This window comes from Narcine bancroftii, chromosome 5 (assembly GCF_036971445.1).
Source record: "Narcine bancroftii isolate sNarBan1 chromosome 5, sNarBan1.hap1, whole genome shotgun sequence".
Taxonomy (NCBI): domain Eukaryota; kingdom Metazoa; phylum Chordata; class Chondrichthyes; order Torpediniformes; family Narcinidae; genus Narcine; species Narcine bancroftii.
In genome coordinates this window covers 36563359-36588830 of record NC_091473.1, presented here as the reverse complement: position 1 = coordinate 36588830, position 25472 = coordinate 36563359, and the positions used below count along the sequence as shown (strand labels likewise).

General features: G+C 39.1%; 1 protein-coding gene across 7 annotated transcripts in view; it reads right to left on the bottom strand.

The window, feature by feature from the left end:
* Nucleotides 1-25472, bottom strand: part of magi1b (membrane associated guanylate kinase, WW and PDZ domain containing 1b) — a 444703-nt gene that overhangs the window by 158575 nt on the left and 260656 nt on the right. For 6 of the 7 annotated variants that reach the window (XR_011357460.1, XM_069937122.1, XM_069937124.1 and 3 more), the window contains exon 2: nt 23493-23609. The exons of the other annotated variant lie outside the window; for it this stretch is intronic. Coding sequence is in view for 5 of the 6 variants with exons in the window: in XM_069937122.1 (XP_069793223.1) it covers nt 23493-23609 (117 nt within the window). In the remaining variant the exon portion in view is untranslated. The remainder of the gene's footprint in view (nt 1-23492; nt 23610-25472) is intronic. 7 annotated transcript variants of the gene reach the window in all.

Below are 25472 nucleotides of genomic sequence, written 5' to 3'. Positions count from 1 at the left end.
GGTATAGTTGAATGATTACAAATTGGAAGATTTAATTAAAAGATAGTTCGAAGGGTAGTGATGGGAGTAGAATAAACATGATTTTGACTTGTTTGGGAAATACATGCAGACATGTTCCAGAGTGTGAGGAGAGGTTGTGTAGGAGGGCCACAGAAGGACAACAGACACCCAATTCATATTCATCAGGTGGTCATTCTTGCTTCCTTCCCTGCCACTAAAGCAATGTCACCCATCACCTCCTGTGTAAATGCAGAGAACAAATTATGACAGAAGCAATAAGGTAATCGAAAGCAAGCAAAGGAATGAAATCAAACAAGTGAGAGAAGTCTTTTACTCCGACGTATCACATGCAATGCCACAGGAGACCTACTAGTTAGGATTCTAAGACTCCAAGACTGACATTTATTGAACATCTACCCATCTCACATTGATGGGAGAGTTGAGTCAACATTTGCACACTCGTAAATTCCAGTTGGTCTGTTTTAGAAGTGCAAAAATCACCACATTTTTTTTAAAAGAGTAAGTCAGCAGAATTCCAAGTATTTTAAAATATGCAAACGAAAACAGGGACATTTTGAGTAAAGAATCGTATTATGTATGCTCAGGGCAAAACTACATTTGATGTTTAAACTTGAGCAGAAAGGAAAGATAAGACCAAAGAGTAAATTTACAAGACAGCAAAGATTGTAAAAGATGGAATTGGCTCTTACCACATAGAACGAGAAGGTGAGAGAATCAGTTGCAATTCCGGCCACTTTGCCTCAAACTCCAAGTTCCCCGGAGATGCAGGTTGATTGATTAAACAGATGAAGTGTTATCTTAAAAGATAACCACACTGAAATCTAAGTAATTTTGCAGTATGCAAACACAACAGCAGCAACGTGACTACATTCACTCCGTGTGAAATCATTATTATTAATTGTGCACAGAGAAAGAGTAGGCCTCAGTGCTCTGAGAAAAATCTTTCATCAGACTGCTGATAAGGGAAAACTACCAGAAGAGAAGACACCTAAAGGAATGTTTTGTGCTCATTAGGTACAATGTGCATGCTTCCCAATGAGACTTCAAATGTCCACAGTGTCGATTTCAATATTAGTTTTCATCTTATTCTGCTAAGTGTCAGAGAATGCACCATTTTTTAAAGCGATGGCAAATGACTTGTACATTCTATCTAAATGCAACCAGATGCTGACCAGCATAATCAAATTAAAATCAAATGAGGCACAGGATTCCTTTGCATTTCCTCTGGCAGATTTCTGGAGTGGCCAACAAGGAGATTTTCAACTATTGTATATGGATTAAAATTATAAAAAGATTAAATAGGAAAGAAAAAGAAAAATATATATGGAGGGGGAGTACAGTTACTGAATTTCTGCGATCAGGATGCTGATCATTCTGGGCTTCCGCCATTGCAACTCAAAACACATTGTGTCTGAGATGGAAACAGCTTCAGCCAGCTGAAATATTTCTGAATATAGGCATGAAGTTCAACTATACAAAACAGGATTAGGTGTAAAAGCTAGATGTGACATCATAAAGGATTAGCATATGAATGAGATTTTAAATCCAAAGAATACCAGAATATTTCCAGCGAGAGAGAGAGAGAGAGAGAGAGAGAGAGAGAGAGAGAATCAGGCAGTATAAGAAGATTTGCAGTTTTAGTGAAGGGGTTTACATGTGAAACTGGCTTGGGGAAACATCAAGCCTGCTTATGATACTGCTGTTGTGAACCCTGAATTATCTGGAACTATAATTACTGATTCTTTGTTAACGTGACAAAACAGTTCAAAAATTTTATGACACGACTGACTGCATATCAATATACTGCAATATACTCACGGGAAGGCTAAAATTATAATTTCATTGATACAAGTGTTCAAATCTGAAAGGTTCATATTTTGTGCATATTTACTAGCTACCCTAATGCACAAAGTCCAACATTTGACAAAGAAAAATCCAAAAAAGCCCTTCAGATTTTACAACAAATCCAAGGTATAATTGTTCCAGTATAATGTATTTAAGTCATGATATCATGCATCTAAAACCATAGTATTTAAACAAATGCATTGATTGTGAGACATGATAACAACTCTTGACAATGTAATTATGATCAGAAAACACTTACATACATACAAAGCTTATTCAATGTAATAATGACCAGCAAACAGCACCTGCCATATCACAACATCATATACTATTTTCTTATAGAATATATTAGTTTCTCCAGGCTTTTCTATTGCTGCTCTTCATCCATTATATTGTCGTGGATTTAAAATACAGATTTCTTTTCTTTAACAAAGACATTAAAAAAATTGTGGAAATGTAGCTCATTAAAATTTAGCTGGATAACCCAACCTGCATTGCAGAGAGAATACAATGCAAGGGGCACGCTTCCTCTTGAATTTATTTCAAAGCCTTTTTGTTCCTAAAGCATCTGGACCTGATCTCAGCCTATTCATATCTGTTGACCTTCTTTCAATACTGCACATCACCACTGAAGTGAAAAGACGGTCCCAGTATACTGCTGGGCCTCATGTAAAGCCTGCGAGATGAATTTAAAGCACCACAAGCCATCTGTTCCCTAAGACAGGCTACTGCTATACAAGTTCTCTACTCATGCACAACCCCAAGCTGCTAAATCTTACCAACTGCACAGCATTCATCATTTTTGCATTGATCAGGAAAAATGCTTCATAGTTTCACAGCTTGCAAATTTAAAACAAATTAAAATGGCATAGAACATACATATATATTTATAAATACATACAGTAGCCAGAATCCAACGAAATTTAAAACCTACACAGGGATTTAATCCTCTTTATGAGCGATCTTGCAGAGTAGCGCTGTGCAGCCCTGCAGTAGGGAGCACTGAGAGATGACAGAAGCAGGGGGTTACTTACAGCAGGATTGCTGCCACACAACAAAAGATTTCAGGGAAGAATAAGCTTCCGGCAGCTGACGATGCAAAAGGGAGAGTGTATCAGCCTTACTTTTAGATCATTCATGATATTTCTAGTACATGACAACAATGGCCATCTGCACAGAATTTGGAGACTTCAAGTGTAAAACTGATATCCTCAAACAGTCCTGAAATTTGGAAAGAATGTTTAAGTAGCAGCTGCTCAATTAAAAAAAAAGACTATGTTAAAATGAGACAAAGATATTGTTTAGCTTCATTGCACATAATAAAATTCTTTATATGTGGATGCAAGGAATGATTTAAAGTAAACTTTAACCTTGAAATTCAGACCACTACCCTGAAATATGGAGGGCAGTCAAACCACCTTGCAGAAGTCACCATCGTGCAAAAGCTCCCCTTTGTGCTCTCATCGCCCTGTGTTCTCCAAAAGTACATGAGTCCAGAACAAAAACAGAATGCTGGAGGAACTCATTGGGTCAAGGAGCATCTGTGGAGGCAAAAGGTCAGGAGCTTTCATCAGGAGTGAATGTGCAGAAAAGATTGCCGGAGTATAGGAGTATGGAGTTGGGGGTGGGATAGAAGCTAGTAGGTGATAGGTGGAATTGGATGGGAAGGTGATAATGGGCAAATGGAACCAAGTGGAGGAAGGGGATGTGAGGGATGAATGAAGAAAAAAAACTTGACGGACAGATGAGTGTATGTATGAGGAGAGCACTGAGTGTGTGGGTCACCTGAAAATTAAACATTCATTTGTGAGTTACATCTGCAAAATGTTGTTCTACCAATTTGTATTTGGTCTCTACATAGCTATGGGAAAAGGAGAGGACAGATAAGATTGGTATGGGAGTGGAAAAGAAAGTTAAAATTACATCCAACCAAAAGCTCAAAATAGTTGGTATGGATAGAGCAGAGGAACTCCGGTCACATGGTCTATGTGGGGATCCCCCCAGCGAAGAGGCCAATAGTAAGCACCAAATTCAGGAGACCAATTTGGTCTCCAGCTAATTCATTTGCCATATGACTCCAGCTAATTATGGAGTCATATGGCAAATGAAAAATCATCCAGTGGCTCTGCAAAGATCTAGCAAAATGAATGCGAATCAAAAAACTGAGGATGCTGGAAATTTGAAATAAAGTGGAAAATGAGATATATCCTCTGTGCATAAATGACCAAGTAGAAAGGTCGTTCAATTGAAACATCAATGCTCTTTCTGTCTCCACACCTGCTGATGATCCGTTGTTTCCAGGATTTTGTGTTTTTAATCACAAGCAAAGTTACTGACCATGACATCATTGTAGGGATTCAGAAACACATTTCAGTGAGAATTTACATTTGTTTTTAATGAGGTAAATTTAAATTGGTGGATGGAGACAGATTTGTAATCTGTGCAGTCTCTCCGATTGCTTTCAAAATAATTATTCAAACTTGCATTTATATATACTTTTTAACATCCTCACAACATCCAAAGTGTTTAATGATCAATGCAGCACTTTGAGGTGAAGTCATTGTTTATGACAAAGGTACAGTGGAGCTGCCGAACACGTGATTCCTTTCCTGAATCCTTCCATTACGTGTTTTTTTTTAATTTTTGAGAGAGGAGTAGTTTGTCTATTTAAAAAGTGTATGAATAGAAACAGATCCAAACTCTTCACTTGCTTATGTGGCTTTCAGTTTGGAGTTGTAGCTTCTAGTCAGTAGTTATTGATGGTGCATTGTAACTCCAGGTTAGAGATTCAAACAATTTTGGCTGCTATCTGTGGAGTTTGTATATTCTTCTGAATATTCATCCACATCCCAAAGATGTGCTAGTCAGTTAACTGTCCACTGAAAATAGTGCCATGCTGTAGAGAAGTGGCAAAGGAAGTCAGTGGGGGATGAAAGAGACGAGTTTATGGGCCACAGAGTACCGAGGAGATGATGAATGGTATTGAAACTCTGCTGGGAGCTGGCATGCACTGTGTGGCCTCCTTCAGTGTCATAACAAGTTAGTGACTGCTCAATGTCAGAATAAGAATAAAGAGGTATCTGTAATCATCTCTTGCAGCCCAGAGAATCAAATTCCTGCCTTTAGCACATTGGCATCAAGTAACACAAAAACAATGTCTAATTTTTGATTTATGAATTAATTTCCTCATTGGGATTCAGCACACCTGAAGTCAACACCACCCCACACCCCCTCCCCGTCTTTTGTGAAAAACACAATACCTTTACACCATTCTTATTAATATGCACAAGAACACAAAAAATAATTCCTTTGACTTCACAATGAATAAAAACTGGATCACCTGCAAAATTAGAAGTTGCAAAAGTTAAACTGTTGAACTGAAAATAACATTTAAACTGTGCAGTGGAAGAGCACTGTTCAGGCGGGTCATTTTTATTCATAGCTTTTGCACAGAGATCAGCCCTCAATTGGAGCCCTCAACAAAACATGTACTGTGATTGAATTTTGATCCTCGTATTCATTGGAAACTAAATAATTCTTTCTGAATTTGTGTGATGTAGCCTGCACTCATCAATTTACAGGGGAAATGAGGGTATTATATATATAATCCCATATTGGACCCAACAATTACAGTAGCAGCAGAAATTGCACAGATTGACAAATGCTATGGTCTATATTTTAAGTAATTACATTTTAAGCATAATTTAGTCAATACACACATTATCAGAATGAAATAGCCAGATCACTCAGTGGGACCCTAATATTCATCCCAGCAGGCCAAAAATATAGACATTTTCATTGTTTCCAATTCAGAAATGTAGATCTTCATTCAATAACGATGGGCGAATTCAGTCGTAGAAATACCTAGATATAACTTGGTAAAGTGGTGGTGAATGACTAATTTCAGAAATGTAATAAAATTAAAAAACATTTTATGATTTGAGTCCGTGGCCCCAGGAAAGGCCATGTGGCCCCTGTTGAGTATAGCTGAGAATCCGTCCCTGGAGGATGTCCACTGTCTTTCACCTCTCTGGGGACTCCATAACCAATTCAAGCAATGCTTCTCGCAAGATGCCTGAAGAGGGCGCACAAAATCAGTGAACCGATGCGGACTCGAAAGACACAACACACATGTTTCCGCTCCGTTAATGGTTATATGGTTAAATGTGAATACTGACCCTAACAGTCAGTGTTGCACTGAATACCATGGATCACAACTCTATCAAAGTCCTCTGGCTGTGTACTTTGGCTATTTTCAGATGGGGTAAACAACAGGAAAATGATAATTGATTTCAATGTCCCATTTTTGACAGCTATCCCTGCAAGAATGCACTGGCTGGCAAAGTAACAATAGCGCTTGGTTATGTCAGTCAATTTCCAATTTTTAATATCAAAGTGGGTTTGGAAATGAGTGTTATCTTTTCATGTGTCTCTTTCAAAATTAAACATTAGGTGACAAAACGGCTCAGTTGGATTTGTCTCTGCCCATTCAGTTGCACCAAGTAAATTGAGGGTTAGAAATGCAACTGAAGGATGCTGGAAAATTAAATAATTCAGCTAATATCAGAGTAACTTTTTTTGACGCTTATTCATTAGCAAATATGTGAAGATCTAGTGGTGAATTTATGATTTGTGCTGTTTTTATTACTGTGGTTTCCTGCTAGAAGCCTGGATTACCACTTCATTCTTTTCGGATGCAAAACACATGCATCAGGAAACAAAAGCTACACTTTTGCTTCTGGAGCGCCATTTGTCACCTGCTGCAATGATCGTTGTTTCCCTAAATGACCTCTTCAGTTTCCTAACTGCACTATCGTTCCTGGAACCCAGTGAAAGCCATGCTGGGATTGACTAGCCTTTAAATCGCTTGAAAATTGTACTTGTCAAAAATACAAAATTTAATAATCCAAACACATTCAGCATTGGCCAGCCAACTGGATTTGTCAATCACATGGCATTCTGAAAATAGCAAAAATCTATATGTGACATAGCTCCACGTTAATTCCTCAGGCTGACAGCAGCAATCATGTAATCAACAAAAGCAGAATTATTCATTATCTCTGTGAATAGGTTTACAACTTTATAAAATAATATATTTGATATATTTTATCATTTTTCATTATTCTCATTTCCAAAATATTCATGATTGTTGTTTCAGCATAATATCCATATTTAGATTTGAATAAAAATGTTGCAATACCCTCTTTTTTAGTTTGATAATATTATTGCGGTTAATATGTACTCTCTTAAATACCACTGACAATTCACAAAAAGAGTAAACAATTTAAATCAAGGTTGGCCAATCTTTTAATTTTTAATTTAGACATGGGTGGCACAGACCCGTAGGCCAAAATGGCCTGTTACCGTGCTGTATATCTAAAGTTAAAACTTAAAAGGTTGGCCACCCCTGATTTAGATTATAACTTGCCCAAAAAGCTCAAAGTTTTGAATTTGTAAAATAATCATCCTGAGTAATAAAACAGATAATCATCATTTATAGTTCCAGAACTGCATAATCTTAGGATATAATCTGTCATTATATACAGAAAGACTTTTTTTTTTTGCAAATGCACCTTGCAATGTTCTCCTTGATATATTCACTGAAACTTCGAGAAGCCAACTGAGAGAATACAAGACTGTTCTTCCCTGTCGCCTTAAAGCAGTGCCCCCATGTGGTTTGCCTCCAGGGCTTACTAAGAGGAAATCAAAACTGTAATGGCCTGGTCTTTCAGATGAAATATCAGGGAGCACCCATGCAACCAGCAATTATTCCCCGCTTAACTGACAACTACCTTGAAATTTCTGCACCAATACTGAAGTTGTGAAGTCGCTGGTGGCTCTTTGCAGTCGTTTTTAATAATGTGCTCCAGCAGTGAACTTCTAACGCTGGCCAGTGTGTGCACACGAGTTGTGGAGCTCACTTATATTTCTGAATGAACATCCTGTACTGGGGTAGACAGTGCTTCCATTCATTTGAATGGAGAAGCCAGCTGTGAAATAAGTTTAAATTAACAAGCATGTTTAGTTGATTTTTGGATGCTCTTTAACTGTTTTTTTAAATTTTTGACAATGTTTAACAACCTTTCTTTTTTCCACTGAATGATATTGAATATTTGTCAGTGTCAGAAATATGTACGGATGTTTGTATTCAAGTCTTGGGGAAAGGCTTATTCAGCATTTTAAGAGGCTAAGCTTTTTTCTTCCAAATTGCATTCATGCCAGATCCTGCTGCCACATGGGTTCTCATCTTTGAACACAAATGACAACAGGAGATCTATACTCACTGCGTGGACACCAAACTCATTAGCACAATTATTTTTAAATACAATTAAATCTCCTTAATCCCAAGACTGTTCCATCAGTAAACGATGTCTTCATAACTTCATAACCGAAGAAATTGTCAACATTTTCATATGTCCTTGTTGCCTTGAGTCACATACCACAGAAACAAGTCCTTTAGCTCACTGAATGCAAACTGGCCATTTACATCAAACTTATTCAACTCCACCCGTATCGACCACTTGAACCATACGCAATAAGTAATTACAGGAGCCAACCAGCGTGTCTTTAAATTGTGGGAGGAAATCAGAGCTCCCAAGTTAGTATCGCAGAGCAGCATGGTTGACATAGTGGTTAGCACACCACGACAATAGCGCCAGCAACTGGGGTTCAAAACAAACGCTGTCTTGAAGGAGTATGTAAGTTCTCACCATGTCTGCTCCAGTTTCCTCCCATCCTTCAGAATGTCCAGGGGTTTGGGGTATTTGGGGTCATGTTACCTTGCTGTATGTCTACACTAAATTGAAAATTAAAACCACACTGACGTGCTGGAAACCAGGAGTGAACTTGTGTTGCTGGAACTGGCTGGTAGCAGCTTACTATTTGTGCCAATATGCACCTCCAGAGGTGCAGTTGCTTGTTCTAAGATTTCCAGAGAAGACGTGCACTTGCATTCCATGGAATTGGATTATTAAGATGGTGTGACCAAGATTAGAATTTTTAAAGAGTTGTTGGAACTTAAATTGACTCGTTGCTCTGGAATCCAAAAGGGCATGACTGCAAACAAAACATGCAAATTTGTGGATCAAGCAAAAGCCAAGAGTATATTATACAGAATTACGAACAAATAACATTTTACATTTGCACTTCTGTCTTCAGGGATCTGGTGCAAATCTCAAATCACCAAGTCAAAGTAGAGGAAAATTACTTTACAGTTTGGTCGCTGCCAAAATTAATTTGCAATGAGCCAGAAGACAACGTGTAGAGCAGTGTGAGGCGTGTAGAGCAGTGTGAGGCATGTAGAGCCATAGGAGGCATGGAAAGCAATTTGGAAAGACTCTGATAGCTATATTTTCTTGCTGCCAATCTTTACCTCCACCAAGCAGCCTAACAGAGAGTGGGAACTGAATTACAAATCTCAACTATACTGAACATATCAGTTATCTTGCACACCTTGTGTTGACTCAAACATGCTTCCAAATTTTATAAATATAAAAAGTATGAAAAGAAAAAAATTGTATCAGTTACATTATTTTCATTAAAATTCCTGTTTTGTTCTTTTCCCTTTGGCACCAAAAAGATTTAATATGAGCACAAATATAAATCAAAGCTATTCATCACCCAAGTCCAATTATCCCCCCCCAAAAAAACACTGAAACATGGTAACAGACTAGCACCAAGTGTTGATCAATGGATTGCGTTTAGGCATGGACCTGTGGACTGAAGCATGTTTCTATACTGCATCACTCTACATGTCAAGAAGATTCTACTGTTATTAGAAATATTTTAAGGGAAATAATTTAAAATGTTAAAGGGGGGAATCAGAAGCAGATCATGAAGGATGGGGAAGTGATTGGAAAAGAGAACCAAGGGAGAAGAAGCCCAGATAGAAGGTGATCAGCAATGGGACCCAGTGGTGAAGGGCAATTACTCTAGTGAACTTAAGTTATTAGAAGGTAGAAAAGTTGAACAAAGGGAATGCAACCCTGGGTGGACTGCTGGAGAGTGGAAAATGAAGAAATTGTAGCATGTGTGAGAGCAAGCACAGCAAAAAGACGGAGCCAACAGGCTGTGAGCTCCAGTATCACAACTGACTTCATTTGAATCTCACGCTGCAGCCTTTAAGCCTTGTCTCATTCCGCACCCAATGTCCCGATGCTTGTGTCCCGATGACGCAAGCGTGTATGTGACCTTCTGGCCTGGACCAGATGAGATGGTCCCGCAATGCCATCCTTGCCGCGCCGCCTACCAATCGCGCGTAACAAGATGGGCCAGTTCGCCGCTGCAAGAATGTGCACTGCCACAAAAGCTTTAAATATATTCAGAATGAAGAAAGATGTAACATATAAAACACATCTTTGGCTCAAGAGGCTTTGACTCAAATAATAAGTTATGTAACCAAGATGAAGAAGGACTATAATCAGGAAACAGAGCAGTTGGAAAGGGAAATAGTAAATATAGAAAAAAAATTAGCAATGAAGGAAGATACAACTAAAAGAAGAGAATTGGCGGATAAAAAAAATAAAATATGAAACATTACAAACATATAAGGTAGAGAAGAATATAATGAAGACAAAACAGAAATATTATGAACTGGGTGAAAAAACGCACAAAATCCTAGCATGGCAGCTTAAGACAGAACAAGCTAAGAAAATGGTATTGGCATCAAGGAAAAAAGACAAACAAATTACATATAATCCAAAAGAAATTAAGGAAAACTTTAGAGAATTCTATGAACAATTATACCGAACTGAAAATGAAGGGAAAGAAGGGAAAATAGATAAATTTTTGACTAAAATTGAACTACCAAAACTACAAATAGAGGAACAAAATAAATTAACAGAACCATTTGGAACAGTAGAAATACAAGAGATAATAAAAAAATTACCAAATAATAAGACACCAGGAGAGGATGGATTTCCAATAGAATTCTACAAAACATTTAAAGACTTATTAATTCCGCCCCTCCTGGATGTAATCAACCAGATTGATGAAACACAAAGCTTACCAGATTCATGTAAAACAGCAATAATTACAGTAATACTAAAACAAGGGAAAGATCCACTCTCACCAGCGTCATATAGACCAATATCTTTGCTAAACACAGATTATAAGATAATAGCTAAACTATTAGCAAACAGATTAGAAGAACAGGTACCGAAAATGGTAAATTTAGACCAAACTGGATTTATCAAAAAAAGATGCACAACAGACAATATTTGTAAATTTATTAACTTAATTCATGCAGTAGAAGGAAATATTTCGACAGAGTAGAATGGAATTATTTGTTCAAAGTATTGCAAAAATTCAGTTTACCGGAGAAGTATATTAATTGGATTAAAGCATTATATAAGGGACCGTTAGCGAAAGTGACAGTAAATGGACATGTATCAAAGCAATTTAACTTAAGCAGGTCAACGCGGCAGGGATGCCCACTATTACCTTTATTGTTTGCGTTAGCTATAGAACCACTAGCAGAATTGATAAGAATAGATAATAATATAAAAGGAATAAAAATAAAAGACAAGGAATATAAAATCAGTCTATTTGCGGATGATGTTATAGTGTACTTAACAGAACCAGAACTATCAATAAAAGAATTATATAAGAAATTGAAGGAATATGGAGAAGTGTCGGGTTACAAGATAAACGTAAATAAAAGTGAAGCAATGCCTATGAATAATGCGGATTTCTCAAAATTTAAGAAGGAATCTCCATTTAGATGGCAAATGCAGGCAATAAGATACCTAGGTGTACAAATAAACAAAAATCTAGGCCAATTATATAAACTCAATTATTATCCACTAATGAAAATATTACAGGACGATTTAGAGCATTGGAAAGAGCTACCACTAACACTAATAGGAAGGATAAACTGTATTAAGATGAACATTTTTCCAAGGATATTATACTTATTTCAGGCATTGCCAATACAACTGACAGAAAAATTCTTCAAAGAGTTAAAGAAAATAATAAGGAAATTTTTATGGAGAGGGGGGAAACCGAGGATAGCACTAGATAAATTAACAGAATGGTATAAACAAGGAGGCTTACAATTGCCAAACTTTAAAAATTATTATAGAGCCGCACAATTAAGATACCTATCAGATTTTTATCAAACAAGGGAAAAACCAGACTGGAAAAGATTAGAATTAGATAAAATAGGGGAAAAGATACCTGAACATATATTATATAAATGGGATGAAAAATTGGTACAACATAGAACTTCTCCAGTATTACATCATCTCCTCAATATTTGGAAGAAGATTCATGTAGAAAGAAATAAAACAAATTATCAATTACCAAAACTAATATTGATGCAAAATAAGCTACTCCCTTTTACAATAGATAACCTTTCCTTTAGAGAATGGGAAAAAAAAGGGATTAAAAGAATAGAAAATTGTTTTTCAGGAAGTAGATTCTTATCCTTTGAACAAATGAGAGATAAGTACAATATAACTGGAGATACAGCGCTGGCATATTACCAACTGAGATCCTACTTGAAGGATAAATTAGGAAGCAATTTGAGTTTGCCAGATGGAAGTAACCTTGAATATGTGATTACAGATACAATGTTAATCAAAAGATTTATAACAAATATGTATATTAAACTGCAAGAAAAGGAGAATGAGGAAACAAATGGTAAAACTAAACAAAAATGGGAACAAGATTTAAATATAAAGATAAAAAAGGAAACATGGGAGAAATTATGTTCTGGAACGATGAGAAATACAATAAATACGAGGCTACGTATGATACAATATAATTGGTTACACAGACTATACATTACACCTCAAAAGTTAAATAAATGGGACCCAACAGTATCTGATAGATGTTTTCGATGTAAAAAAGAAATGGGAACAACAATTCATGCAATCTGGACATGTGAGAGAGTAGAAAAATTTTGGGAAGATCTCAATCAGATATTAAATAAAATAACAGAAAACAATATACCAAAGAATCCAGAGATCTTTCTCCTAAGTAACATAAAAAACAAAGAATTTGGAATTGATTTGGAGGATGCACAAAAAAGATTTGCTAAGATAGCTCTAGCCGTAGCAAAAAAATGTATTATGTCAACCTGGAAATTGGAAGATAATTTGAAAATACAACAATGGTATATAGAAATGAATAAATGTATTCCATTAGAAAAAATAACATATAGTTTAAGAAATAATATTGAAATATTCGAACAAATATGGGAGCCTTACATTAAATACAATAGCGAAAACCTACCGGGGACAAACATTACCCAAGTTGATGGAAGGAGAAGGAAAGAAAAGAATGGACTCAGTAGAATTTCTGGTGTATTTTTGTTGAATGACAACATTGTCTGACTGGTTTAATGTAACCTAGATTGTATACTTAAAATGGAGGGGGGGGGGTGGGGGGGTGGCTTGGTAGGAGGGAGGGTGGGGGAGAAAAAGTCACTGTATATGTGTGAAAAAGAAAAAGTGTGTATCATGACTAATGCGATTTATGGTGTGAAAAATAAAAAAATTTAAAAAAAAGAAAAAAAAAAGAGGCTTTGACTCAAGAGGCTGAGGTGGTGGTGTAGGAGTTGAAGTAAGGGCCACCCAATTAAAAGAACAACAGGCAGGCACAGGTAAGGGAAAGTTTTATTTATCTTGTATATTTTTGTTTCCAAGAATATTAAGCAGTGGAAATGGCAGCCAGGGCAGGGGAATGCTCCTCTTGCAGAACGTGGGTAGTCAGGGAAACCAGCAGTATCCCTGACAACTTCATCCATGAGAAGTGCATCCAATAGCAGCTCCTGACAAACCAAGTTGTGGATTTTGAGCTGGGGTTTGAACTCTGGATCATTGGGGAGCCTGAGGAGGAGATAGACAGGAGTTACAGGGATGTTATAACACCAAGGAGGCAGGAGGAGGGTAGCTGGGTGACAGTTAGGGAGGGAAAGGGAACAGGCAGTCAGTGCACAGCATCCCTATTGCCATTCCCCTCAATAAAAAGTATACAATTTTGGTGGTGGTGGGGGGGGAATGTCTTACCAGGCACAAAGCTACAGCGATTAGGTGTCTGGGATGGAGTTTGATCTTGTGGCTGAGAAGGGAAGATAGGAGAAGTGGTGAGCTGTAGTGATAGGGGATTCCATAGTTAGGGGGACAGATAAGGGATCATGTAGAAGGGATTGAGTTCACACATTCTTTGGATGGATGGTGAGCAGTCAGATGTTGTGGTCCATGTCGGGACCAATGATATGGGTATGAAGGGTGAGGAGGTACTGCAAAGGAAGTTCAGGAAGAAACACGCTAATTTTAAGGACAGGACCTCCAGGGTTGTGATCTCAGGATTGCTACCCATAGCACGTGCTAATGAGGTTAGAAATAGGAGAATGTTGCAGCTTAATACATGACTAAAGAGATGGTGCAGGAAGGAAGGCTTCAGGCTTCTGGATCATTGGGCTTCTTCCAAGGAAGGTGGGACCTGATCTGACAGGATGGTTTGCATCTAAACTAGAGGGGGACTAATATCCTTGCAGGAAGGTTTGCTATTGAGGCTCTGGAGGAGTTTAAACTAGATTTGCAGGGGGAAAGAAACCAGATTGCCAGAGCAGACAGGGGAGAAGAAGTTGAAAAAGATGAAATGAAGATTGCATGTAACATCAGAAGTCAAAGGGATGTACGTGGTGGAAATGTTTTCAGGTGCATCTATTTCAACGCAAGCAGTATTGCAGAAAAGGCAGATGAGCTTAGAGTGGATTGGCACTTGGAAAAATGACACTGTGACCGTTAGTGAAACTTGGTGGCAGGTGGGGCAGGACAAGCAGCTCAATGTTCCGGGCTACCGTAGTTGCAGCTGTGATAGAGTAGGGGAGGAATGGGATTGTTTATCAGGGAAAATATCACAGCTATGCTCAGGCTACTGAGGCTACATGGGTGGAGCTGAGGAGTGGGAAAGGTATGGCCAAACTCAAGGGATTGTATTATAGACTGCCCAATCTTCAGTTGAGTATTGGAGGAGCAAATAGATAGAGAGAAAGAGAGAGAGAGAGAGTGAGAGAGCACACAGCAGCATAATACAAGGTCGGCTTTGTATGGAGCCAAAAGAGATGGTGGAGATCTTAATCTTTTTTTTGCATCAGTATTTACTCAGGAAACTGGCACAGAGTTGTGGAAAATAAGGAAAACAAGCAGAGAGGTCAAGGAACCTGTACAGATTAAAGAGGAGGAGATGCTTAAAGCAAATTAAGGTGGATAAATCCTCAGGGCCAGACATGATATTTCCTCAGACCTTGAGGGTGGCTAGTGTTGAAATTACTGAAGCTCTGGCAGAAATATTTAATATGTCCTTAGCCATGGATGTTATTCCAGAGGATTGGAAGGTAGCTCATGTTTTTTTTTCCCCCCCCATTGTTTAAAAAGGGCTCCAAAAGTAACCTTGGATTTTGTAGGCTGATGAGCCTAAGATCAGTAGTAGGTCTATTCTAAGAGAACAAGTATTTGGAAACCCAGTGATTGATTAGGGATTGTCAACATGGCTTTGTGCATGATAAGTTGTGTTTAAAGAGTTTTTCAAGGAGATTACCAGAAAAATTGAAGAAGGAAAGGTTATAGATTTTAGTAATGCCTTTGACAAGGTTGCACATGGATGGTTAGTTAGGCAGGTTCACATGTTTAGTATTCACAATGAGGTAGTAAACTAGATTTAACATTGGCTATGTGGGAGGCGCCAGAGTAGTATTGGATGATTACTTCTCAGACTGGAGGCCTGTGATTAGAGGTGTGCCTCAGGGATCAGTGCTGGGATCATTGTTGTTTGTCATCTATATCAAATGATCTGGATGATAATATGGTAAACTAGATCGGGAAATTTGCAGATGACACAAAGATTGGAGACAATGTGGAGAGTTAGAGGTGTTTTCAAAGCTTGCAGAGGGATTTGGACCAGCTGGATAAAATGGGATGAAAAATGGTTGTTAGAATTTAATCCAGACAAGTGTGAAGTGTTGCATTTTTGAAGGACGAACCAAGAAAGGACATACACAGTAAATGGTAGGGCACCAAGGAATGTGAAAGAACAGAGAGATCTGGGAATACAGATACATCATTCCCTGAAAGTGGTGCTACAGATAGATAGGGTTGTAAAGTGCTTTTGGCATATTGGGCTTCATAAATCAAATTATTGAGTTTTGGATTTGGGATGTTATGTTAAAGTTGTTCAAGACATCGCTGAGACCAAATCTGGAGTATTGTGTGCAGTTTTGGTCACTTAACTATAGAAAAGATATCAATAAGATAGAAAGAGTGCAGAGAAGATTTACTAGAATGTTACTTGGACTTCAGAAACTATACTCCACTGACCCAATGAAACACAATGTAGACTCCAGGATCAGCATCTTATCTTCTAACTTGGTTCAATGTAACGCTCAGGAATTCCACAATTTCAGCTAACCAGCCTTTCTCATTTCCTCAGTTTTCAGTTTCTTTCTCTCCTCTCTTTTGAGAGTTAAATGTTTAAGTTGTCTCCTGAACACCCCCCTCCCAAAAAAAAATCTATGTGCTGGAAACTTGAACTGGAAACAGAAAATACTGAAAATACACTGTAGTCGGACAGCATTAATTTACTTTGTGCTGGATCTGCACCGGAACCTGCTATAGATTTGCATCATTAAACCTTTTTTAAATGTTATTTGACTTCTCCTATTTGCTATTCCTCCCCAACCACTGAGATAAATATAGAAGTTGTAAGGAGGACAACAAATTTAATCTGCAGATCCTGGAATCTAATGTAGTACACAAAAATGCTGGAGAAATCCAGTAGGCCATGCAGCAACCATCGAAAGTAAAAGCCATTCGATATTCAGGCCCTTCTTTAGGAGTGGTGAAAATCAGGCAGGTGACTGAATGGAAATGTGGGAGGGGGGTATACCCCTCAAAATTTTATATACACTTTCAAATCTCCCCTTATTTTCTGAAGCTCCATGGAACAAAGACCCAAACCTATTCTACCATTCCCTAAAGCTTCGCTCTTGAAGTCCAAGCTCATCTTTGTAAATTTTCTCAACACTCTTTCAATCATACTCCACATTGAACATACTTCTGCGAGTTACCCAAATAAACCAATTCACCTACAAACCCCATTTGATTTGAACATTTTGTTCCCTTAAAGACCAGATGATCATAAAATTAGAACAGATTTTAATGCCTCCACGTTGAATGATCTCACGTAAATATAAACCTTTTATTTTCATTTAGGTTCCTGCTTTCACATGTTGTTCACTGCAATAAAGTATACTAATATATCTTGATATGACCTTTCAATCGTTGATGTTTTGCTCCACAGTTTTCTTCCCATAATTTAATTTGGCTTCATTATTTAAATATGTTTTCTACTTGTCGTAAGAATGGCTGAAATAGTCAACGAGCGTGTCTGCTACCTCAAGACATGGCTATTTCGATAAGGTCCTTGGCACATTCCCCATCTTCTATCCTCTGTATACTAAACCACATCCCAAACTCTCCTGCCCCACACCCTATTGCACCTCAAGTACATTGCACACATTTCTTCATTCCACCCTGCCTGCTAACCCCTGTTGGAAATTTGATTGATTAATATCTTGTTTTGAATCTTAAATTTGATTGATTAATATCTTGTTTTGAATCTCTCCTTCTAAATTCACCATCCCTTCCTAAAGCTGTAGCCACCTCACATCCATTGCAGACTAGCGCGTGCCTCACTAGTCTCACACTCTATTGCATGTATCGGAAGGCTGATGCCAACTGAAATTTAATTCACAGAAGGCTAATTTCCTAACTTTGGCCAGCAAGATTTGTCCCATTGGAATTTATTTACCCTTGGCTATCAATCACTTGAGTCACTAAACAGTTCCTATCTATGTGAGCAAGTGATGGAAAGATCAATTTTGAATTCTCAAGCCATTGCATATTGAAGGATAATGTAAACTACATGAAACAAATAAGTGATGTTCAAAATTCTGCCCCTGTTTAATGCTAGAGACTTGTGGCAGTCAAACTCTAAGTGAATAATTAATCAGTTAATCTGTTCTATTTTGCATTGGCTGAACAGTGTATATTAGACAGGACAGCGGGAAATCTCTGTTCTTCTCACAATAATATCAAGGGACCTTTTATATCTGCAAAAAATGACAAGACTTATTTTAACATCTCAACTGAAAAAAATGGAATTTCCAGCAATGTACCATATCTTCAATCATAGGTTGAAATATCAGACCTTGTTAACTGTGGCAAACTGATCCAAATTGATATTATTCAATGTTGAAGTCCTCTACCGTTGGTAGCTCTGAATTCAAATAATTCCCTTATTCGACTCAGACCACATCTCTGTAATGCTAATCCCAGCATACAGACTGCTCATCAGATGCTCCAGACCAGACACGAAGCAGGTAAAGACCTGGCTGGCAGGAGCCATCTCTGTCCATCAGGACTCCTTTAAGAGCACTGACTGCCATATATTTAAAGGAGGTAGCATTGGACAGGGATCACATCGAGTTAGGGGAGTACATGGCATCAGTGATTAGCAATATTAGCATGTGCACAGATGGCATCACCGTACCCAAGACTATCACTACTTTCCCCAACCACGGATGACTGAAAAGGTGCATGTGCTGTTGAAGAACCGTGACTCTGCCTTCAGAGCAGGCGACAAAGCAGTCTTGGCCAACGCAAGAGTCAAGCTGTCCAAGGCCATCAGAGAGGCAAAGAGTCACTTCTGGGACAGCGGTGATACACGACATATGTGGGAGGGCATCCATGCCATCACCAACCACAAAAACCAAACCAGGTGCCAGTGCCGCGGATGCCTCCCTCCCAGACGCTTTGAATGACTGACATGTGATTCAAGGTGAAAAATGGCATGGTGGTGAGCAAGTCCACACCTCCCCCATACGAACAGGCTCTGTGTCTCACAGGGTCTGAAGTGAGAAGGATGCTGCTCAAGGTCAACCCTCGTAAGGCTGAGGGACCAGATAACATCACTGGCAGGGTGCTCAGAGGATGTGCGGATCAACTAGCTTACATCCTCACAGACATCTTCAACACCTCCCTGAGCAGTGCCATCGTTCTAACATGCTTCAAGGTGGCCACTATCCAACCCGTGCAGAAGAAGTCCTCAATGACCTGCCTCAATGGCTACCTTCCTGTTGCCCTCACGTCCACCGTCATGAAATGCTTTGAGAGGCTAGTCATGGAGCTCATCAAGACTCAGCTGCCCCCCTCATTGGATCCTCTGCAGTTTGTGTAATGTCCCAAGCAATCTACAGACTATGACATCGCCACCATGCTTCACCTAGCCCTCACCCACCTGGAAAATAAAGACTCGTATGTTTCAATGCTGTTCATAGACTTCAGCTCAGCATTCAACACAATCATACCGCAGCACTTGATTGGGAAGCTGAACCTGCTGGGCCTAAACACCTTCCTCTCTAACTGGATCCTCGATTGGAAAACCTCAGTCAGTCCGGCTCGGAAACAGCATGTCCAACCCCATCAACTGAGCCTGGGGGCCTCCCAGGTCTGCGTGCTCAGCCCACTGCTCTTTATCCTGCTGACTCATGATTGTGCAGCGAGATACTGTTCTAATCACATCATCAAGTTTGCTGATGACAAGACCATGCTGGGGCTCAAAAGCAAGAACAATGAGTCAGCTTAGAGAGAGGAGGTGCAAACACTAACAGACAGGTGCAGAGACAACAACCTACACATGAATGTCAAAAAAATAAAGGAGATGGTGTTTGGCTTCAGGAGAGCCCAGGGGGATTATACTGCGCTGACCATCAATGGCTCCACCATTGAAGAAGTCAAGAGCACCAAATTCCTTGGCATGCAACTCGCGGAACATCTCTTCTGGTTCCCCAACACCAGATCCATTGCCAAGAAGACCCAACAATGCCTTGACTTCCTGCGGAGCTTGAAGAAAGTCCAGCTTCCACTCTCATTACATTCTACAGTGGATACAGCAACACCATCACTGCCTGGTTTGGTAAAAGCACCATCCCAAAATGCAAGTCCTTACAGTGGATGGTAAAGAATGCTGAGGGGATTATTGGGGTCTCTCTCCCTGCCATGATAGACATTTAAAATGGCCGTTGTTTGCAGAAAGCCATAAACATTGTGAAGGACTCCACACACGCCTCCCGCGTTCTCCTCTCCCTCCTGCCATCCGGGAAGAGGTTCCGAAGCGGGCCCTTCATGACTAGATTGCAAAACAGTTTTTTCCCTCAAGCCATGAGACTTTTGAACTTCAGGGACATAGGGCTAGCATATGTAACATGATATTTATAAGTGATGTTATTTATAAAAAAAGTTTTTGATATAATTTAGCCACGTAAAAAAACAGCTCCATGGTCCGGAAAAACGCTATCTTGTTTACACTGTTCACTGCAATAGTTATGATATGAATGACAAATAAACATGACTTGTTATCAAAACCAAGCTCTTACCTTGCATTTTTCAGGATGAACTTTCTGCACAAATAACAGGTCATCAGCTTGGTGTCAACTGCACAAATAAAATATCTCATGCTCTACTTTATAAATACACCAAAACAATAACTAACTTTCATAAAATATGCCTAAAACTTATTTGAAATTTAATTCACAGAAAACAAAGCCAAGGCCAAGAACTGTTCTTCGCTTTTCCCTACCTATTTCCCAAGGATGGTCCTTCTGGCTAAATGATTTGCCAAAGAATACAGAAATATATTAATACTTCCTGCTAGGCGTCGTTATTCATATGATGATCTATTTGAAAAAGTTGTCATTTTCTGTGTTTTCGATACAAGGACCTCCAAAATCCCACTAATAGACAGATAATATTCAGTATTTCCCACATTCCTGTTAAACTGCAAAACCTCACATTTTCTTCTACAGTACATCATCTGCACCTTCTTACCATTCGCAATCAGTCCATAATCGCTTGGAGATTTTGTTTCTTTTCCAGTTATTTGGTACGAATTTTGTGAGAAGCAACTTTGTTCTTTTATTCAAGCCATTCATACATGATTTTAAAATTTGCAACACCTAATCATCAAATCCATATGTATTGCCAAAAGTTTGATAACCTCAAAATGTACCATTTATTCCTATTTTTCCATTCTTTAATCAATTCTTACTAAAATATTATCCTAACGTCATTTGTCTTTATTTTTCCCAATATCTTGTTTTAACTTCTTGTCTTTTTAAAATCCAATTACAGTAATATTGTCTTTTCTTCTTTGGCTTGGCTTCGCGGACGAAGATTTATGGAGGGGGTAAAAAGTCCACGTCAGCTGCAGGCTCGTTTGTGGCTGACCAGTCCGATGCGGGACAGGCAGACACGATTGCAGCGGTTGCAAGGGAAAATTGGTTGGTTGGGGTTGGGTGTTGGGTTTTTCCTCCTTTGCCTTTTGTCAGTGAGGTGGGCTTTGCGGTCTTCTTCAAAGGAGGCTGCTGCCCGCCAAACTGTGAGGCGCCAAGATGCACGGTTTGAGGCGTTATCAGCCCACTGGCGGTGGTCAATGTGGCAGGCACCAAGAGATTTCTTTAGGCAGTCCTTGTACCTTTTCTTTGGTGCACCTCTGTCACGGTGGCCAGTGGAGAGCTCGCCATATAATACGATCTTGGGAAGGCGATGGTCCTCCATTCTGGAGACGTGACCCATCCAGCGCAGCTGGATCTTCAGCAGCGTGGACTCGATGCTGTCGACCTCTGCCATCTCGAGTACCTCGACGTTAGGGGTGTGAGCGCTCCAATGGATGTTGAGGATGGAGCGGAGACAACGCTGGTGGAAGCGTTCTAGGAGCCGTAGGTGGTGCCGGTAGAGGACCCATGATTCGGAGCCGAACAGGAGTGTGGGTATGACAACGGCTCTGTATACGCTTATCTTTGTGAGGTTTTTCAGTTGGTTGTTTTTCCAGACTCTTTTGTGTAGTCTTCCAAAGGCGCTATTTGCCTTGGCGAGTCTGTTGTCTATCTCATTGTCGATCCTTGCATCTGATGAAATGGTGCAGCCGAGATAGGTAAACTGGTTGACCGTTTTGAGTTTTGTGTGCCCGATGGAGATGTGGGGGGGCTGGTAGTCATGGTGGGGAGCTGGCTGATGGAGGACCTCAGTTTTCTTCAGGCTGACTTCCAGGCCAAACATTTTGGCAGTTTCCGCAAAGCAGGACGTCAAGCGCTGAAGAGCTGGCTCTGAATGGGCAACTAAAGCGGCATCATCTGCAAAGAGTAGTTCACGGACAAGTTTCTCTTGTGTCTTGGTGTGAGCTTGCAGGCGCCTCAGATTGAAGAGACTGCCATCCGTGCGGTACCAGATGTAAAAAATATCTTGCAATCTTTTTTTCAGTTATAAAACCATCCTTACTGTGCCAAACCATTTCATATTTTCTAACTTCCTTATCTCACTGCTTGCTTAGTAATGAAATCTAACACTTAGTGACATCAGGCTAATTAGACTGACACCAGGCTAATTCACCTTCAACTCCCCATTTTATCTCTCCAGCTCCCTTGAATAGCGTTGCTGCATTGCTATCTTTGAAAGCATGAGAGTCCTTCCAGAATTCAAAGAATTTTAGAAAATGATAATAAAATAATCACCATTTTTACCAGCAACTTCTTTTTTTAAGAACACTGCATACTGTGTAGTTTTGGATCGTAGACTGACTAAATTGTGAATTCAAACTTGAAGAGCAAGTGTGTTAAATGTGCTGACTAAGCACCTCGTCAGGTTGTCCCTTGTTCATTGTAAATTCACAACAGATGATTAGCATAAGCCAACTAGCAAGGAGGAGGCTGAGAAATACAGGCTTGGAAACATTTCTCCTCCTCTTTGCTTCGTAAAATAAGCAAGGTCGCACATGGATGATCAGTCAATTAAAATAATAACAAATTCCCATTCAAGAACACATTAAAGTTTTTTTTTGCAATTACAGGATGTGCTGCTTAGAAAGCAAGCCAATGTCAAAGTCAATACACTAGCCGTACAAGACATAGGTCATTTGATTTATTTTCTCCAATTTTGCAAGATAAAAGGTTTGAGTAACTGAGATAGGCAGCTACTATCACTGAATATGGTGCTCAGATCTCTTGGTTGCAAAACAAAACATATGGACATATTTTCTATTTGAACTTGGATGCATCCCACAAGCATTTTTCAAATCACCCATTCAAAGTGCCTACGAGAAAGTGTTTCGATGGTATGCTGAATCTATAGTTATAGCCTGGGTCACATTGATATTGCTGAAAATTAGCTAATAAAAGCTCAATAAAATAAAATAAAAACTGAACTGAACTGGAAAGGTTCTCACTACTCTATGCTAAAATCAGAACAATCTCAAAGAGGCAAAAATCATGTTCCTGGGTCACCTTTATTGCAAGTATCAAGAGCAAAAAAACAATACCATTGTCCAATTCTCTCATTAAAAAGTGACATGTCAAAAGACCTAGTTGTCTCCTACTTCAACACAGCTATTAATGATGCCCATGTATTCACTTTTTCAATTCCGGGTTAATTTAATAATAAGTATTTATGAGAATAGAGGAACACTAATTAAAACAAAATGTAGCAGCTAAATATCAGGATGAAACAAATCACAGTTCTAAGTAAGTGATTCATGTTAAAATTCATGCAGCTTCTTGTGATACATACAAGGCACAGCATGTCGATAAAGATTGTCCCGGATTATCTGCTGCAGTTCGTGATCCGCCGATCCTTTTTGAAATCTTTGACTGAGATAGTGCCGTAGATCTTTGTTGAGTTTGCTTCCTGCAATAAAATGAAAATTGAAATTAGCTGAAAGCACAAGTTCCAACTATTGAAGAAAACTAGTGTAAAAAATAGAAATTAAATATTTGGATGTTTAAGCTTTCCAAAATCATCTTTAAACTCCTCCTTTTCACAAAACTTGCAATAAAATTTACAAATTAACAATGGAAATAAAAAGCCCAATCCTACTTTGTATTGTGATGTTATGGCCTGAATTAAATAGGATACATTCATACCCTATAAAAGAACAAAAAAAAAAGCAATATTTTGGTCTCATGAGGATATTTTACACTGCATGAGGATATTAGGAATGAAAATGTTAGGACACCTAATTTCAAAAATTCTTAAGCATGAATGTGTGGCTGAGGGGCTGGTGCAGAAGGCAGGGTTTCAGATTCTTAAACCATTGGGATCTCTTCTGGGGGGAGGTATGACCTCTACATGAAGGGCAGGTTACACCTGAACCCAAAAAAGGGCCAATATCCTGGCGGGCAGGTTTAATAGAACTGTTGGGTATGGTTTAAACTAATTTGGCGGGGGCGGGGGAGGGGGGGGGGTGGAATGGGAACCTGAGTGATAGGGAAATGGATAGGAAAGACAAAATAAGAAAAGTTCAGATGGGCAGTGAAATTATAAGGGCAGAAGGAGCTGAAAGAGATCTGAGAGTATGTCCCAGTGCATCAGGTAACAAGGTGAGGGGTATGGGGAATAACAGATTAAAGGTATTATACATGAACTCAGAGAGTATAAGAAATAAAATGGATGAGCACAACTGCATATTGAAGGGTATGATATTATAGAAATAAAGGAGTCATGGCTGCAGGAGGGCCAGGATTGGGAAATTAATATTCCAGTGTATACGTCTTTTCAAAAAGACAGATGGGTGGGTAGAGGGGGTGGGGGTGGCCTTGTTGGTGAAGAATGATTTTCAGTTCCTTGAAAGGAGTGACATAAAAGCAGGTGGAGTAGAGTCTGTTTGTACTGAGTTGAGGAATTGCAAGGGCAAGAGGACCATAATGCAAGTCACCAAATTGTAGCATGGATATAGGAGGCAGAATAAATCAGGAGTTAAGAGTGGCATGTCAGAATGGGGGATTTCAGAGATGCGGGACTGCAAAAAAGTGAGTTTATAGAATGTCCCCAGGATACATTCTTAGAGCAGCTCGTGATGGACCTCACCAGGGGGAAGACAAATCTGGATTTGATGTTATGAAATGATGCGGATTTTATAAGGGACCTTGAAGTAGGGGAGCCATTTGGTAACAGTGATCATAATATGGTGAGTTTTAATTTGCAATTTGAAAGGGAGAAGGAAAGAAAGTCACAAGTATCAGTATTACAGTTGAATAAAGGGAGATTATGCAGCCATGAGGGAGGAGCTCACCAAAATACAATGGAAGGATACCCTAGCTGTGAGAACAGTGGACAAAAATGGCAGGTATTTTTGGGCATTTTTCAGAAGGTACAGGACCAGTTCATTCCAAAGAGGAAGAAAGGTTCTAAGGTGAGCAAAGGGCATCCGTGGTTGACATAGGAAGTCAAGAGAGGAAGTATAATATAGCAAAAAGGAGTGGGAAGCTAGAGGATTGGGAAATCTTTAAAGAGCAAAAGAACATAACAAAGAAAGCTATACAGGAGGAAAAAATGAGATATGAAGTAAATTAGCAAGCAAAATTAAAGGGGACAATAAAAGCTTCTTTGGTTATGTAAAGAAGAAAAAATTAGTTAAGTCCAAATTGGGGCTCCTAAAAACAGAAACAGGTGAAATTATTACGGGAAGCAAGGAAATGGCCAAAGAGTTTAACAGATACTTTGGATCGGTCTTCACCAGGGAAGATAAAGGTAAAAGTCAGATGGGGGTAG